The 17,695-nt window shown below is 54.3% G+C and overlaps 1 protein-coding gene across 1 annotated transcript in view; it reads left to right on the top strand.

Moving 5' to 3' along the window:
- FER1L5 (fer-1 like family member 5) overlaps nucleotides 1-17,695 on the top strand; it is a 48,758-nt gene that overhangs the window by 17,877 nt on the left and 13,186 nt on the right. Inside the window, 12 exon segments of the mRNA XM_049696232.1 lie at nucleotides 3,319-3,362; nucleotides 3,456-3,538; nucleotides 3,622-3,716; nucleotides 4,694-4,822; nucleotides 6,506-6,683; nucleotides 12,111-12,235; nucleotides 13,061-13,161; nucleotides 13,883-14,060; nucleotides 14,136-14,291; nucleotides 15,225-15,356; nucleotides 16,517-16,680; nucleotides 17,006-17,120. Of these exon segments, the coding sequence (XP_049552189.1) occupies nucleotides 3,319-3,362; nucleotides 3,456-3,538; nucleotides 3,622-3,716; nucleotides 4,694-4,822; nucleotides 6,506-6,683; nucleotides 12,111-12,235; nucleotides 13,061-13,161; nucleotides 13,883-14,060; nucleotides 14,136-14,291; nucleotides 15,225-15,356; nucleotides 16,517-16,680; nucleotides 17,006-17,120 (1,500 nt within the window).

The following is a 17,695-nucleotide window of genomic DNA, read 5'->3' as shown; positions in this document are numbered from 1 at the left end:
AGAAGATCCTACGTGCCGCGGAGCGGCTGGGCCCGTGAGCCATGGCCACTGAACCTGTGCGTCCGGAGCCTGTGCTCCACAACGGGAGAGGCCACAACAGTGAGAGGCCCGCGTACCGCCAAAAAAAAAAGAATGGACCCTACAACTGAACTTTCCAGAGAACTTAAATGTGCCCTTTCACCTACATAAAAAAAAAAAAAGCAATCACTTTCAAGACTCATTCTAAATTGTATTATGCATTTTCTTATCTTCTAGGCAATGCGCCCTGAATATAATTATAGCTCTTTATTGATGGCTTAGAGACACTACAGGAACACAGTTGCATGCTGGCTACATGTAGTGTGGGGCTGTTTGTTCCCACATTAAATGGCCCCAACATGCTCTTCTCTGTGGGGTTCTGTAGTCTGATTTCTAAAGTCTTTCAGTCCTTCTCAGTCACCTATCAGCGGTGTGGATGTCAGTTTTCTCCAAGCCCTGGGAGAGCCTTGATTGCTTTTTGATTCCACGCCAGGCTTCTAAGAGCTGTGTGTAAAATAAGGGTATGCAGTGTGAGAGAGAACTTGGGCACTCCCATAAGTGAGAGTGTACAGAACTTTGTGTGGCATCTGTCTGGCTACCCAGGGAGTGTTTTGCTTTCCTTATACCTACCTTACATTTGTGTGACGTGAAATTAGCTACCCTTCTGTGGACCCTCCTCCCTGCTTCTCGTAGAATCTTCTGCCTCCTCGTGAGTCATCTTTTTTTTTTTTTTTTAAATTTACTTTTGGCTGCGTTGGGTCTTCGTTGCTGCGCACGGGCTTTCTCTAGTTGCGGCGAGCAGAGGCTACTCTTTGTTGTGGTGCGCGGGCTTCTCATTGTGGTGGCTTCTCTTGTTGTGGAGCACGGGCTCTAGGCACGCGGGCTTCAGTAGTTGTGGCACGTGGGCTCAGTGGTTGTGGCACACGGGCTCTAGAGCGCAGGCTCAGTAGTTATGGCGCACAGGCTTAGCTGCTCCGTGGCATGTGGGATCTTCCCGGACCAGGGATCAAACCCACGTCCCCTGCATTGGCAGGCAGATTCTGACCCACTGTGCCACCAGGGAAGTCCCCATGAGTCATCATTTTTAACCATTCCTCATAATCCCCACCTTCTTGGGTGACTTTATAGATTCTTAAAGTAGGGAGAGATTTTAGAGGGGGCCCAGTCCACCCCCCACCCTTGCTCCCTCCCACCTTTTCTAGCTGTGATGAAGCTCATGGCTGGAATCCTTAGTTGCTCTGTGGATGCTCAGGGCCTTGGATGTCCTCGCTCACGTTCAGCTTCCTTCAGGCTCAGAAGACAGTGGGGAGGTGCAGTCAGGGGGGCCAGGCCCCCCTTCATCCTTGAAAGAGAGCTTCCAATGTCTGAAGATGTCCAAACACACTCTGGACCGTCACCCATTTCCTGAAGACACAGTCTCCGGCGCTGGGGCGATCTGGGTGCAGGCCTCATTGTCACTAGCCCTCTGGAAGTGCAGCAGGCAGATGTGAACTCACTTGGAAGTGGCAGGATGACTGCACAGCCAGTGGCATCTGAGAACAGCTGGTCAGGGCCCCAGCAAGGCAGGCTGCAGGGGGCGCGCTGCTGAAAATGGTCTGTGCCAGTTAGCAGTTCAAGGGCTCCCGGACAGGAGGGGAATCAAGACAAGGAACTGGGAAAGGGGAGGAGACTTCCCAAGGATGGGTGAACAGATGGTTCCACCATAAATTCAAATATGGAGGGTTTGGTACTTTGGAAGACCTGGATGCCCAACGACTCCCATCTCTCCACTTCCAGTGTTCTTCCTTAACCTGGGTGATCTCCTCGTAGCTTACTAACCAGATGCTCAGCTGGAAAGCCCTTTCTTTCCCCGCTCCCTCTGACCCTCGGCTTCCATGGCAAGGGGAAAAGGAGAGGGGAGTGGAGAACTGAGGACCCCAGGCCACACCCCAGGAGCTGCTGTGAGCAGAGGAGAGGCTCCAGCTGAGAGGATTTGGGGCCCACTCAGGCCTCAGCCCCAACAGCTCTGTTTTATACGTGGATTTTTTGTTTTTATAACTGAGGGCAGAGCAGAGGTAAGACTCAGAAGCTTGGGTTCCAATCCTGATTCTACCCCTTACCGTGCGATCTCAAGCAAGTCCCTCTCTGGGCCTCAGTCCCGCTCGGTAAATAGGGACAGTCAGGCCTTGCCAGAGTGGGTAGGGGCTCTGCATGTTACATGAGAACTTCAGGAACTCAGCCTCTCTGTGCCACAGTGTTCCTGTCTGAAAATAGGAATGATCATAGCTCCTGGCTTCTGGGGTTGTGGGCGGGGTGGGTCTCTCAGGTGATCCACGTAGACCATTCAGGACATGCTGGGGACGACAGAAGCCTCCCCAGAGTGGCAGCTATTATGATTTACTCTCTGAGGAGATAGATGTCCCGCTGTTTAAAGGTTAGGTGCTAGGGAATTCCTTGGCGGTCCAGTGGTTAGGACTCTGTCCTCTTAGTGCTGAGGGCCCAGGTTCAATCCCTGGTCGGGGAACTAAGATCCCACAAGCTGCAGGGCATGGCCAAAAAAAAATTAAATTAAATTAAAATAAAATAAATAAATAAAGGTTAACTGTTAAATGTGAGGAAGACATTCGAGGCCTACAACCTCCCCATGAGGCTTGGTAAACACGCCTCCAGACTGAAGGGCCGTGTGAGGACTGCAATCATGCAGCCCAAAGTAGGGCGGACTCTGGTCCACTAGGACCCGATTTAGTTTATAAAATTTATAAAATAAATTTTGTACATTTATTTATTTGTTTGTTTTTATTTTTGACTGTGTTGGGTCTTCATTGAGGTGCGTGGACTTCTCATTTTCATGGCTTCCCTTGTTGCAGAGCACCGGCTGTAGGCACACAGGCTTCAGTAGTTGTGGCACGCGGGCTCAGTAGTTGTGGCTCGCGGGCTTAGTTGCTCTGCGGCATATGGGATCTTCCCAGACCAGGGCTCGAACCCATGTCCCCTGCATTGGCAGGCGGATTCTTAACCACGGCGCCACAGGGAAGCCAGGTCCACTAGGGAACTTATATCATGAGGGGCCATTTTAAGAATAAGAATACAAAATGATCATGGGACACAGTCCAAGGCCTTTCCCAGGCCCTTGCAAAGGGCCGATGCAGTGGGGGGCCCACAGCCAAAGGTCCATAAGCTCCCATGGTCAGTCCCACTGGGCTCACTGGTAACCGAGCCAGGCCTTGACCCAGACTCAGGACTTTCCACCTGCTCCCAGTTTCAGCAAGGCCCAGGCCATCCGAGCAGGCACCCACTGCCCCTCTCGCTTGCCCCTTGCAGCTGCCCTGCCTCTCCAGCTACATCAAGTTCAGAGTCTTGGACTGGTGAGCAACTGGGTGGAGACTGGAAAACACGCCAGGGAGGAAGAAATCAGAGCTGGGCCAGGGGCTCAGCCTGCAGGGTGTGTTTCTCTCCAGCCCCGGGAACAAGTGCCATGATGAGATCGGGACGGTCAGCCTGTCCCTCAACCAGATCTCGTCCACTGGAGCAGAAATAGAAGGCAAGCAAGCCCCCGGCCCCGCCTCCTGCACCTCTCCCCCGCCCCCCGGGCCTGGGGACCCTTCTCACCCTCTCCCCTTGCAGGCATGTACTCTGGCTTCCTCCCCTGCTTTGGCCCCAGCTTCCTGACTCTCCGTGGGGGTAAAAAGGCCCCTTTCAGGATCAAGGAGGAAGACGCTGTAAGCTTCTCATGTCAGCTCTAGGGAACAGAGGAGGTAAAACCAACCATGTGTAAGGCACCGGGGCCTGGGGACTACCTGGGGAGGGCCAGGCCCTGGTTTCTGTCCACCACACTCCAGTAGAGGACTCGAAGGCTGTACGTAAATGGCCATATAAATACGGGGCATGTGCTGTGGCCCAAGAAAGGAACAGATGGAGTGCTCTGGGCAGTCACTGAGGAAGGGACGTTGAGATGAGACCTCAGGTAAGAGTTTCGGCAGGTGGAACGTCATAGGCAACAAAAGAAACAGCACAGGTAAATGTGGAAAAGCACTGGGTTATTCAAGACTGGTGGTAAATGCCAGAAAGCCAATTGGCAAAAGAAGGGAATGGGGCTGGGAAGGAATCTGAGTGAGGAAGGGCTGCAGAAACCAGGACCTCAATGCCGTTAGGAGACTCTCCCATGCTCACTCCATCTCTCATCTCTCCTGCTCTTTCCTGGGCCTCATTCATTCCTACTGCAGTCTTGCCTCCCTGCTGGGAAGAGGACCATAGAAGCCTCTACTAGGGAAGGCCAGGGAAGCATTCTAATTGGCCTTCCTAGGTCATGTGTGCTCCCCTTTGACCAATCACTGTTGCTGAGGAGGGGGGGCCTGTCCTGATTGGCCAGGCTGGGATAATTCAATAGGTACCACGGTCCCCTCCAAGCATGAAGGGTTTACCAGGAACAGGGCCCTTCAGGTGGACCAGCAGGTAGAACTGCATGAAGGGGAAGAGTGGACCTAAGGGTGTAGAAGATGGCTCAGGGCCCAGAGGTTTCCAGGCATGGCCGTGACTGGAGTTTCTGGAATTCCTCGCTGGGACTGTGGTCAGCCCTAGGTAGGAAGTTACAGGACAACCCTGTCCTTCCTTCAGAGGTTTCAGGGGAGACTTTCCTGGTTGTTGTTTTTTTTTTCTCTCATCCCTTTTCTCGCCGTTTTCCTTCCTGTCACACTAGACTATTCCCAACATTGTTAAGGATGGTTTAGCTTATCGAGGTCGAGTCTTCCTGGAGTTAATCACCCACGTCAAGTCCCATCAAGATGCTACGATGAAGGATCTCTCCCAAGATGTGATCAGCGTAGAGGTAACCACAGGAAGAAGGAGCTCCTCTGCCTGCCCCTGGTCTGCTGTGGGTCCCATTTCTGACATTGCAAGAGGCCCTGGCCAGCAGTGGAATGAGCTTTTTGGATGTGTGAGGATGTTTGGTCGATCCACCTGAGTCTTTGCTAAGCCCCTATGGGGGCTTCCTGCCGTGCCAATCCCAGGAGATTAGGGGACCCAGTAAAGACAAGGCTTCAGTTTAAGAGACGTGTAACCCATTTAAGGAGAAATGATGTTCTAAGGAGCCTGGATTTCTTCCTGAAGGCTAAGGAGGGTCACTGAGGCAGGAAGGGGCAGGAGGAACAGAGTCAGGAATAGACTGGAAGGGAGTAAATTGGGCCACCCACTTAGGAGGAATGGGGACACAGTTACAGGGAGAACTGGAGAGGAGGGAGCAGGTGCCAGAGACCCTCTGGAAACAACGATCAGAGCCACTGACCGACAGGACACTAAGAAGTGAGGCTGACTCCCATTTTCTGCCTCAGGTGGCGAGGTGGGAAGGTGGGGGGCGTATATCAACATGGGCTCCCCAAAGGAGGAACAGGTCTGGGGGAGATGATGAGTCCCACCTTTGACGTGTGCTTGTGAGACACCCACGAAGACCAGTCCCCAAGGCTGCTAGACAGCCAGATGTGTCATCAACACACATCCAAGGATCTATCCAAGGTTCTGGAGGAATTGCCCTGGGGAGTAGGTGGAGTGAAAGGAGAAGGGAGCTGAGGCTGGAGCCCATCAGGAAGCACAGCCTATGAGACTGGAGGAGGAGGAGGGTGACTCTGCAGAGAGACGGAGGGGGAATCTGCAAAGCGGAGAACTGAGGCAGCCTCCGGAGGGGAGAGGTGCAGAAAGGAGCGAGCAGCGATCTGAATGTGGAGGAGAGAAGGGCTGAGGACCCAAAAGCGTGCGCTGGTTATTAGGAAGACACCAGTAGCCTTGGGTCAGGAGAGAAGCCAGGCTGCCGTGGGTGGGAGGGAGAAGTTACAGACGGTGCATAGAGGCAAATGCATAGAAACTTGGCTGCAAAGTTGAAGGAGATAAGATCAGGTTACAGCTAGATAGTGGCTCAGACGGGAGAAGGAGGGTTATTTTTTAAGAGGGGGAGACTTGAGCTAGTGAGCAGACTGGGAGAATGCATAAGTAGGGCAGAGGTAGACAGTGGAAATGAGAGAGGGGCTCACATGATGGATAGAGGACCTGAGCAGACGGACTCGCGGTGGGAGGACGGGGTTTGACAAAAGCCAAGAGCAGATGTGTGTGTGTATGCATCCTCCACCACACACCCCTGCCCACACTCGATCTCATCCGATGGGGGGCATTTAGGCAAAACGGAGAGGGGTGGGGGTGGCCCAACTCAGAGTCTAGCCTGACCAGGGAGAAGACCCTCCTGCCTGATTTCAGGAAGAGGAGGAACCAGGGCTGGCTGGGTGGAGGGGGCCAGGTGACGGAAGTCCTGGGAGGAACTTCCCTTGATCAGCCAGGTGAGTGGGAGTCAAGGCAGGATTTTGAGAGGGGGCAGGGGTTCAGTGATGGTCTAGGTCACCCTGAATAGAAGCAAAGGTAGCTTTTGAAAGAAACTGGGCACCTCATGCTTGCCTCCCTGCCTGTCTCTATAGCCTTGTTCATCCCTTGGCTTACGTACTGGGGATGTGGTGGGTTATTGTTTTAGAAGCACCAGAACCGCCAGAAGTATGGACTGTGCGTCATCTTCCTTTCCTGTACCATGATGCCCAACTTTAAGGACCTGATACAATTCGAGGTCAGCATTGGTCACTATGGAAACAAGACGGACCTGAGTTACAAGCCTCTCGTCTCCACCACACAGTACAGCCAAGTGATATATGATGGTAAGAGTCAGATCCAACAAAAGAGTTGAGAGCAGCCAGTGCATGCCGGGCTCCGTGTTGGCCCTTTTAATGGTATTAGCTCACGGTACATTCATAGGCATTGTTAACCCACATTTAGACGTGAGGAAAGTGAGCTTCAGGGAGGTGAAGTTACCTGCCAACACTGCACAGCTAGCTAGTAGGTGGTGAACCCACGACAAGAACTGAAACTAGGTTTTGACTTCAAGTCCTTCTCTACACTACATTCCACACCACAGCTTCCCAACCTCATCTTCTTTCCTGCTACTCTGAACCACCCCCATCCAGCCATGTGGCTACCATCCACTACTCACCTGCCCACCTTCCATCCATCCTTGAATCCACTTATCCACACATTCATCCATTCAACTACCACCCATCCACTAACCCAGTCATCCAACGAACCACCCATCCACCCATCCATCCTTTCATCCAATGTATACTCATTGGACACTTCTATGGGGCACTATAAGTTTCTCGAAGTGCAGTCCCTAGGCCAGCCCCATCAACGTCACCTGGCAACTGATAGAAATGCATATTCTTGGCTTCACCCCACACCTACAGAAGCAGAAAACAGAACAGCAATCTGCGTTTCAACAAGCCCTCCAGGTGACTGGCATGCGTGCTAAAGTTTGAGAACCACTGCTCTAGAGGAACACTATCTCACTTTCATCTTTGTCAGCTTCACCCTCTCATCACCCATGGAGGGCTTTCCGTGCATCCCCCTTGTCTGCCTGTTTTTTTTTTTTTTTTTTGCGGTACACGGGCCTCTCACTGTTGTGGCCTCTCCCGTTGGCGGAGCACAGGCTCCGGACGCGCAGGCTCGGCAGCCATGGCTCATGGGCCCAGCCGCTCCGCGGCATGTGGGATCTTCCCAGGCCGGGGCACGAACCCGTGTCCCCTGCATCGGCAGGCGGACTCTCAACCACTGCGCCACCAGGGAAGCCCTTAATGGTGTCTTTTGAAGTGCAAACATTTTCAACTGGCTGAAGTTCAATTTTTTTTTCTTTTATCGTGTCATACCTAAGAACTCTTTGCCCAACGCAGGATCATGAAGATTTTCTCCAATTTTTTCTTCTCAAATGTTTTAGTTTTAATTCTTACATTTAGCTCTATGATTCATTTTGAATTAATTGTCATATGGATATCCAATTTTTCAAGCACCATTTGTTAAAAGGACTATCCTTTTCCCATGTGAGTTTTTTTAAATTATATTTTTAAATATTCTGTTCCATTGTTCAGGTTTTCTACTTTGGGGTCTCCATTTATGACCTTAATAATTCTCCTTGGTTTTCTTCTGTATCTGTCATTTTCTCCCTGATCCTTTTTGGATCTTTATTTCCATCTTATTTTGGTCGCTTTTCTTATTTCTGTGCCTCTCACTGGATTGTCTGCAGAGTCTAATGTCCCTTGGGCTTCCTTTCATGTGGTCTTCCTTCCTGTGATGTTTTTGGTTGTTTTCTATTCGTTTTCTGAGTTTTGCTGGCCCACATGTCCTTGTCCGAGTCCTGGGTTCGTTCTGGGGGTGGATTTTTGCCGGCACTTTCTGCACTCGGCTCCCATCAAGCCGTGACTCTCGCTGCCTGTCTTGCTGTTCCTTCCCCGCAGGTGACTTCTGCCACCCTTCAATACTTGCAGCTCCTAGGGCACTCACAGTTGCTTTTGGCAGCCCTTATGTGTATTTTGAGCCTGCAGATTATATCTGTCTCCTTGTTTTGCTGAAAATGGAGTTATTTTCCTTCTCCTTGTTGCTTTTGTATGCTCTCCAAGAGTAGAAGAAGAAAATTGCTGTCTCGTATCGGCACGCTCATATCTGAGAGCCCCAGTCATGGATCCCTGCTTATTTGTCATTCCAGTGATTCACTCAGTGCCAGGGTCTGAAACTGGCGTCTTTTCAACGATTCTGGATAATTATAAAATACTTTCTCTTTGAAGATTACCTCCTCCCCTTTTCTTTCCTAGCTCTGTCTCGAATTCACTCTATCGTCTGTGGAACTTCTTGTGCTGTTCTGCACATTTTAAAATCTTTTGGGACTTCTCTGGTGGCGCAGTGGTTAAGAATCCGCCTGCTAACTCAGGAGACACAGGTTCGAGCCCTGGTCCAGGAAGATCCCATCATGCCACGGAGCAACTTAGCCCGTGCGCCACAACTACTGAGCCCTAGTGCCACAACTACTGAAGCCCATGCACCTAGAGCCCATGCTCCACAATAAGAGAAGCCACCACACTGAGAAGCCCACGCACCACAACGAAGAGTAGCCCCTGCTCACCGCAGCTAGAGAAAGCCTGTGTGCAGCAAGGAAGACACAACGCAGGAAGGAAAGAAAGAAAGAAAGCTATTAAATCTGGCCCATTTAATATGGACCATTAAACAAAACCTCTCTTCCACGTTCTTCATCTCTCTGGACTGCATTCTGCATAACTTCTTCTAGATTTTTCACGAGAGGCCTTAGGTCACCAACCATCTATGAAAACCTTCCGGCAGGTCCCTCTCCCTCTCCCTCACTTCATCCTTCTCCACAGCATTTCCCACCATTTGACACACTGTATTTTATGTATGTTGCCTTTTTTGCTCCCACTATTTCCTTAAATTCTTGAGTAAACTTTTTTCTTTTTTTTTTTTTGGCGGTACGCGGGCCTCTCACTGCTGTGGCCTCTCCCGTTGCGGAGCACAGGCTCCGGACGCGCAGGCTCAGCGGCCATGGCTCACGGGCCCAGCCGCTCCGTGGCACGTGGGATCTTCCCGGACCGGGGCACGAACCCGTGTCCCCTGCATCGGCAGGCGGACTCCCAACCATTGCGCCACCAGGGAAGCCCTTGAGTAAACTTTCGATTCAAGTATAACACATCTATGGAGGAGTACACAAACCAAAGCGTCCAGCTCAATGAATTACCGCAAGGCAAACATACCCACATAACATTCAGACCACGAAACCAAGTCCCGACATCCCAGAGGCCCCTTGAGCCCTCAGCCCCTCTCTGCCAAGGGCTGCTATCCCTCTCCTAACTGCCAGTTGGTTTTGTCTGGTTTTTAACTTTATATAAAAGAAATCATATAGTATGTATTGTTTTGTGCCTGGCTTCTTTTGCTCATCATTTTATTTGTGAAATGCATTCACAAACCTAGGTGCTGTTGGGTGTAGTTGTGGCTCGTTTATTCTCATGGCTGTATAGTATTCCATTGTGCAAATACCGTAATTTATTTATGCCTTCTACTGCTGAAGGAGATTTTGGACCGTTATGAGTAGTGCTACTGTGAACATTTTTCTCTTGATAATGCTGTTCTATGCCTTTCTGTTGGTTGTATACGTAGGAGCAGAATTGCTGGGGTAGAGGGTATGTATATTGCTTCTTAGCTGCTCGTTTTCTTGGAACTTTATCTGTGGGAATCCTTTGGGACTTGACCCAAATTTCATGCTCCAGTGAGGATTTGTCTTTGCCTCCTCTAGTTACCTGGGGCACTGCCAACCAGAGACTGCATCAAGTTTTCTCTGGACCGTGCAGGTGGCATGAGTGAAGAATGCAACCTGCATGAGGCCCCACTTGTGGTTACAAATTTTCAGGAAAATTCCTGCCCCTCTACCCGGAGCCACGCTGGAGATGGGCGAGTTTCCTTACTGTCTTCTTCCGTGTGGTGGATTCTTTCTCACTGAATGAGGGTTTAGGGTTTGCAGTGCCAGCTCTGCATAGCAGACTAGTTTGCTCGGGCTGCCATCAGAATGTACTGCAAATTGGGTGGCTTATAACACGAATGAGTTCTCTCACAGTTCTGGAGGCTAGAAGTCTGAAATCAAGGTGTTGGTGGGTTGATTCCTTCTGATGGATCCGGGGAAGAATCTCTTCCACGCCTCTCTCCCAGCTCCTACGTGTTGCCTGCCATCTTCGGTGCTCCTTGGCTTGTAGATATATCACTGCATCTCTGCCTCCATCTCCACACGGTGTTCTGCCTCTGTCTCTTGTCTCTACAGGCCTGTCATCTCTCTGTCCCTCTCCTCTGCTTATAAGGACACCAGTCCTTATGGGTTAAGGGTCCAACCTACTCCAGTACGATCTCGTTTTACCTAATTACAGCTGCAATGACCCTATTTCCAAATAAGGTCACATGCAAAGGTAGCAGGGATTGGGACTTCAACATAGTTTTACAGGGGATGCAATTCCACCCATGTCACATGGGGTGTCCTGTTAGATTGCCCACCCTGGGCAGTGTTCGGCTCTCTCTCCTGGGCCCTGGCAGTTGTCAAAAAGAACCGGTTCTCCAAGATTTGCCAGAAACTCAGAGGACAAAAGTCCGCTTTGCTTCCGCTTGCCTCACAGACTTTCTGCTTTTACTTTATTTTTGTCTTCTGTGGATTTCTTGCTTTTGTGTCAACCCAGCAATACATCTCATAAAAAGAATCCCTTGGGAATTCCCTGGTGGTCCAGTGGTTAGGACTCCACGCTTTCACTCTCATGGGACCGGGTTCGATCCCTGGTCAGGGAATTAAAATCCCGCAAGCCACACAGTGCGGACAAAAAAAAAAAAATGATTCCTTTATGCTTCACCTAGCTTTTCCCCCTCTTTTCTTTTTTTAAATAAATTTATTTATTATTTTATTTTTTGGCTGCGATGGGTCTTCGTTGAGGTGCGCGGGTTTCTCATTGCGGTGGCTTCTCTTGTTTCGGAGCACGGGCTCTAGAGCACAGGCTCAGTAGTTGTGGTGCACGGGCTTAGCTTCTCCGCGGCATGTGGGATCTTCCCGGGCCAGGGCTCGAACCCATGTCCCCTGCATTGGCAAGCGGATTCTTAACCACTGCACCACCAGGGAAGTCCCCCGCTCTTTTCAATAAGGATCATGGCCAGGAGACCCAGCCTGCCAAGCCCATCACTGGCTGTGTCCATGCTTACTCCTCTACCCCACTCCTCTGCACGGCAGGCCCTTCATGTCAGATGTCTGCCTACGCCAACCAAACCCTGGGGCTCCCGAACACAGGACCCACTCCTCATGTGCCTACCCACCACCCAGAAGGAAGACCCTACCTCAGGGCAGGCCCCTGGCCTTGGCATCTTGCCTGAGTTAGGGGCACGGGCTCTGGAACTGAATGCCTGCTTTATACCACCTGGTTGTGCCACCACAGGGAAACTGCTTCCCATCACTAGCCTGGGTTTTCCCACCTATAAACTGGGGACTCGTAAGGCTGTGTGACACTGAGCACAGTGAATGTTCCGGCCAGCCGGCTGTGCTCATCAAAGCGCGTCCATCCTGGACTGGCCTGCAGCCCACCTTCCAGTAGGAGGAGTCTAGTAAGGATGCTTAGCAGATCCTAGAGGAATGAAGTAGCCCAAGAAAGGTCCTCTGAGGGGACACAGTGAGGGAACACTGTCCCTCAGACCTCCAGCCCCCACCCCCTGCTCGTGTCTCTGTGTCTCAGGGAACATCTACCATTATGTGCCCTGGTACAACACCAAGCCCGTCGTGGCCGTGACCTCCTACTGGGAGGACGTCAGCTTCCGCATGAACTGCCTCAACCTCCTCCAGTTCACTCGGGACCGCCTGGTGAGTGGTGTGGGGATGGGGGATGGGGTGGCGGTACAGGGAAGGACCCGGGTCATTGATGGGAGACTTGGGAAAATGAATCGCAGTCTTAGGAACCCGGTCACTCAGCTCTCTCATGCACTCCACACCAATTGAGACAGACGTGCCAGACACAGGCACTGAAGACACAACGATGGGTAGACACAGTCTTCGCCAGCAGGGAAGTCGGATATGCAAATAGGCGGTACACAGTGCAGTAGGGCTGCGGTGGAGATGCAGGAGAACCATGGGGGCAGAGAGATTGGGGTGGGGGAGATGAAGAGAGGAGAGTCAGAGGAGGTGTTCAAAAAGGAGATGACATTGGAGCAGAGTCTTGCTGGGGGTAGAGAAGGGAACGACAGGCAGAGCCATGGTGATAGGAAGTTCGGGGGTGGTGGGGGCCTGGAGGTGAGGTGGAAATAAGGCCAGGGAAGCTGGGAAGGGTCCGATCACAAAAGGTCTTCATGACTGTTAAGGAAGGAAGCCGCAGAGCAGTTTTAGGCAGGAGAGCCACCTGGTGCCCCCGCCTCAGATATGACTTTCTCGCATCGATAGAAGGGGAGCCCAGTGTCAGGGCCCTGTAACCTCTTCACCGTCCCACCCTGTCCTGGCTCCTTCCCGCCACCCATTGGGAGGGTGGGTGGGAATCCTAGCCTTGCAAGGGCGTGTGACAGCTTCGGACTGACATCCCCAGGTTACCCCTCAAATATCCCCAAGTCCTGGCTGAAACCATCTTGGGCCAATCAGCCCTGCAGCCTGTCCTGAGGGAGCCCCATGCTCACTTGCCACTTCTCTCCTGCTGGGCAGAAAGCCAATCTGGACACCCTGAAATCCATGAGGAATCCAAGGGACCCGGCTCTACTCCTCCAGTGGGAGAAACTGCTGAGGGAGCTGATGGAGGACTGCAAGTAGGGGCGGTGGGCACCTCACCCGGGGCAGGGGCTGAGCCAGACCAGGCTCACACAGGGTCTGGGGGGCAGACAGGACCCTACAGAACAGCCCTCACCGCCACCCTTCCGCACCCCTGCCTCCACAGGAAATATGAGATCTGCGCAGATCTCTCCCCAAACCACAGAGCTGCCTCTCTCCCATTCAGGGACCCCCAAAATGGCCCTGACCTCCCCACCCATCACTGTTCCCCCCACACCCATGCCTGGGGCTCCTCCCAAACCAGCCTCCCCGTTGTCCAGACAAGCCCTGCACAGTCCCGGCCCGTACCTTTTCCCCTGCCGCTCCTTCTATCCACAAGGCCCTCTTTGGGGTCCTGCCTGTTCTGGAAGAGCCATTGTAAGGCTCCTCCTGGCCCGGCAGCCCACATGGATCCTCCCCACTCCCGCCCGGGTTTGGTTGGCCCCTGTCTCACAGCTCACACCTCTGTCCACGAGGAGGTCCTGAGCACGAGCCTGGCACACTGCAGGGGCTGGGAGGATGGGAAGGGGAAGGATGAGGACCCAGGGGCCAGGACCGCAGTGAGTGGGCTTCCTAAGGAGGGTGGGCAGGGCTCCCCGGGTCAGGCCAGCAGGCGCGGGGCAGGATCTTGGGTCTAGGAAGGGCACTGAGGCCGGGCGGGATGGTGAGCAAGGGACATGGAGAGAGACTCAGCCCCCACCCTCCCGGTCCTGGCCACAGGCGCCCACTGCCCTGCATGACTGATCAGCCCAAAGCAACCGACCTGGACAAGAAGAGGTGGCAGCTCCGCAGCCTCCTTCTGCAGGAGCTGGCCCGGAAGGCCAAGGAAGCCCAGCCCAGGGACATGGTGGCCACCGTGGAGGGCTGGCTGTACCGCCTCAACGCCGTGCTCCCCGAGGTGGGTGCTGGACACTCCGGCCGGGAGCGGGCCGTGGAGCCGGCCACGTGGGCCTGACGCTGTCCCGCCCGGCAGCCCCAGACAAACCTCCCGGACGTGATGATCTGGCTGATGTCCCGGGAGCAGCGAGTGGCCTATGCACAGGTGCCCGCCCACACCATCCTGTTCTCCCCGACCGGGGCCCGGCACTCCGGCAGGTTCTGTGGGAAGACACAGACCCTCTTCCTGCAGGTGGGGAGGCCAGGGGTCCTCAGGGGAGGAGAGGGCCTAGGATGTCCCAAGGGAGAAGCCCTGAACCCCCCCCCACCCCGGGCAGCCCCCATGAGCCTCCCAAGGGCATGCCCGCTTCCTCTCTGTCAGGCCCTTTACCAGGTGAAATGGGGTTTAAACAGTTCTCCAGAGGAAGGCGGGGGCCTGGGACCATCAGCATGTGGCCGACACCAAGTCCACGCCACCCATGACTATTCCTCCAATTTGTCCCCTCCATCATCTGATGCTTCACTTGGTCCTGTCCCTGTCCTGTCTCCCCTGGACCACGACTGGCTGCTAGCCACATATTTAATACCTATAAGGTTTGGTTGCCAGCCCCTCATATCAGACACAATCCATAAATAAGGCTGACTGACCACAAGTCCCCTGCCCTGAAGACAGCCCTGGGAGGCAGGTGGGGGACACTGCCTCCGTCTCGGAGACGTCCCTGGCTCCCCACTGCCCTTTCCGCCATGGTGGAAGGGCCCACCTGAGTCCTTCTCATCCTGCAAGAATCACTGAGACTTGAATCCTGGCTCTACCACTCACTGGCTTGTGTGAGCCGGAGCCAACTCCTGAGCATGTCTGGCCTCAGCCTGCTCCTCTGTGAAATGGGCCTGGCGATAACGATGCCCGCCTTGTGGTGGTGTGTGAGGATCAGAGCACTTAGCTCGTTGCCTGGCGCATAGCAAGCATCGTTGTCAATGGCCCCATCAGCACCAGTCCTCCCTGGAGCATTCCCAGGTTCCCCAGCGGCACCCGTACCGGCCTCTGTTATGGCCATCACCCAGCTCAGTGTGAGGCCCCTGCTCCCAGGGCTCAGGGTGAAGGGGCAGGTGTGTGTGCCCCCCCTCACCCGCACCCCTGCCCCTGGGGGCCTGCACCCCCGTGGTTGCTGACCTACCTCCGGCTCAGTACCCAGAGGGTGAAGGAAAGAAGGACACGCTCCCGGCCCAGCTCCGGGTCTGCATGTGGCTCGGCAACGTGACCGACAGCAAGGATCTGCAGCTGCTCCGCCAGGGCGAAGTGGTCGTGTCCGCGGAGACGGTGAGCGGGGCCCCGGGTGGGGCCGGTTGGAGGGTGACCCGGCAACAGCCCAGCTCCAAAGGTGGAGATGAACATCCCTGCAGAATCTGAGAACCGTGAAAGGGGCTCGAGAGAGGTGGCAGAAACTAAAGAGGTCCCCTGTTGACAAGCCGTAGGCTGCGGTGACAGGGGCGCAGCTCAATGGTCCCCTGGGGCTGGTCACTCTCACCCAGACGGAGGTTTATGGGGAGTTTCTCCCAATTCGTTCAGGGTGTGTGAGGTGAGCCAGGCTCCGACTGCTTGCAGGGGGTCTCGTCCATCATCAGCGTGACAGCCCGGGACCCCTGCCGACCCCAGCTGGGTCCTGCAGGCCAGCCTGGTGGTCCCGGGGAGGGGGAGGCCTGGGACAGTCAGAGGGGCCGGAAATGAGGCATGTTCCCTTAGAACCGTAAACCCAGGAGGTGTGTGAGCAGCCGGCCAGAGGCCGCTCTGTAATCAGAGGAGGGGAGGACATGGCTCAGGAGAAGGTCCTGAGAACAGAAGAGAAATGAGTTTTGAGTTTCGGGCTTTTTAACTTACTTTGTCAAAACATTTTCATGGTTCCTAAGTTGCATGTTGTGGATAGATTGTAGAACTTGAGGTGCTGAGACAGAGAGGGATTTAGGATGAGTGCGTGCCCAGAAGGGGAATGTGGAAGAAAGGTCCAGAGGCAGCAAAGACAGGGCAGTGGTGGAGCAGGACCAGGTTCCCCAGGGTCAGCAGTGACACGGGGTGGACAGGTCACATCCCAGGCACCACCAGGCTCTAACACAGGCATCCACCCCACTCCACTCCTCGAGAGCTGAGCCGCCTGGGGTAGAGGTGACCTTTGAGCCTCAGTCTCCTCAACTGTGAAATGGGAGTGTGCGGCTGAAAGGGGTTAGTTCATGTAATGCCCTTGGCATGGGGCCAGCCACAGTGAGCACTTGACGAGTGGCAGCTGCCTGTGCTGATTGACAGCGGGGGCGGTGCCGTCCGATTACAAGCGACAACGCAGCTCCTGTCCCCGGGCAGGTGCCACATGGCCCTCTGCCTGACTACCACATTTCTGGGAGGTGCTTACAGCCCAGAGTGGGGGACCTAGGGCCAGTGCTGGGTATGCTGGGGGTGGCAGCAGGCACTGATGGACTCCCCTCCCCCAGTACGAGAACGAGGCCAAGTATAAGGACCAGTGGGGACAGCAGTGGCTGCAGCACTGCCCCAGCTTCTCGGACGTCATGGGGCACAAGGCCCTCCCCAAGGAAGATTTCAAGGAGCCCCATGGATGGCACTGGCAGGGGCCATGGACAGTGGAACCTCAGCGGAGGTAAGGCTGGGATGCGGGGCCCGGAGCCTGTGAGCCCCTGGACAGGCAGCAGTGGAGCTGACGCTTCTTTTTACCCAGGAGGGCCAGTAGGCAGCAGCCCAGAGAGGCGGGCACACAGCCACTGCAGCCTGGTCCCGGGGGCTGGGGTGCATAGGACAGGGGGACCCGCCCGCCACCTTACCCTGCATGCCAGGCCCCGCTGCCCAGCCTTGCCCAGAGCAGGTGGGGCTGCCAGGTACGGCAGCGCTCAGCCAACAGAGGAGGACCCCAGGGGCCTGTAAGCTCAGGGAGATATGCTGGGAACTTGGGGTCTCACTGCCCCCAGGCTCCTCCTGGACACAGACATCAACAAGAGCCAGGTGCTGGAGGAGGTGTACGAGAACCAGTGCCGAGACGCCACGGGGGCCTGGGTGCCTGCCGCCATCCCCAACACAGACGTGGTGAGCAGGGGGCGCGGGGGGGCCAGTGATTCAACCAGGGGGGCACCTTGGAAGCTGGGGTGTCTGAATGGAAAGAGCACTGGATCAGGCGTTACCATCTGAGCCCTGCTCCCTGGTGTGACCTTGGGTGAACACTGATGGGGTTTGTATCCTAAGGTGGTGGGGAGAGGTCCCCTAAATGGGACTGGAAGGACGACAGAATGGGCACCTTTCCTTCCCCCTTTCGAAGGTGGCGCTTTTACCCAGAATTCAAAGTTCAGTAAGGAACTGAACTTTGAATTTTGTTTCTTTTTTTCTGGCTGCACCGCGCGGCACGTGGGATCTTAGTTCCCCGACCAGGGATCGAACCTGGGCCTCCAGCCGTGGAAGCGTGGAGCCCTAACCACTGGACCACAGGGGAATTCCCGAATTTTGTTTCATTTTTCACGAACTTAAATTTAAGGAGCCCCAGGAGGCTGGTGGCCACTGATTGGACAGTGAGGTTTAACCCATCGGTCACGCACGCTGGTCTCCCCTTCCCAAGAGCTGCCTTGGGCAGGCAGCGGCGTCCAGCTGAGATTCACTCACACTATTTT

Source organism: Orcinus orca, chromosome 13, assembly GCF_937001465.1.
Source record: "Orcinus orca chromosome 13, mOrcOrc1.1, whole genome shotgun sequence".
In the NCBI taxonomy this organism is placed as follows: Eukaryota; Metazoa; Chordata; class Mammalia; order Artiodactyla; family Delphinidae; genus Orcinus; species Orcinus orca.
The sequence above is the reverse complement of the archived record's forward strand: the minus strand, read 5'-3'. Positions and strand labels throughout refer to the sequence as shown.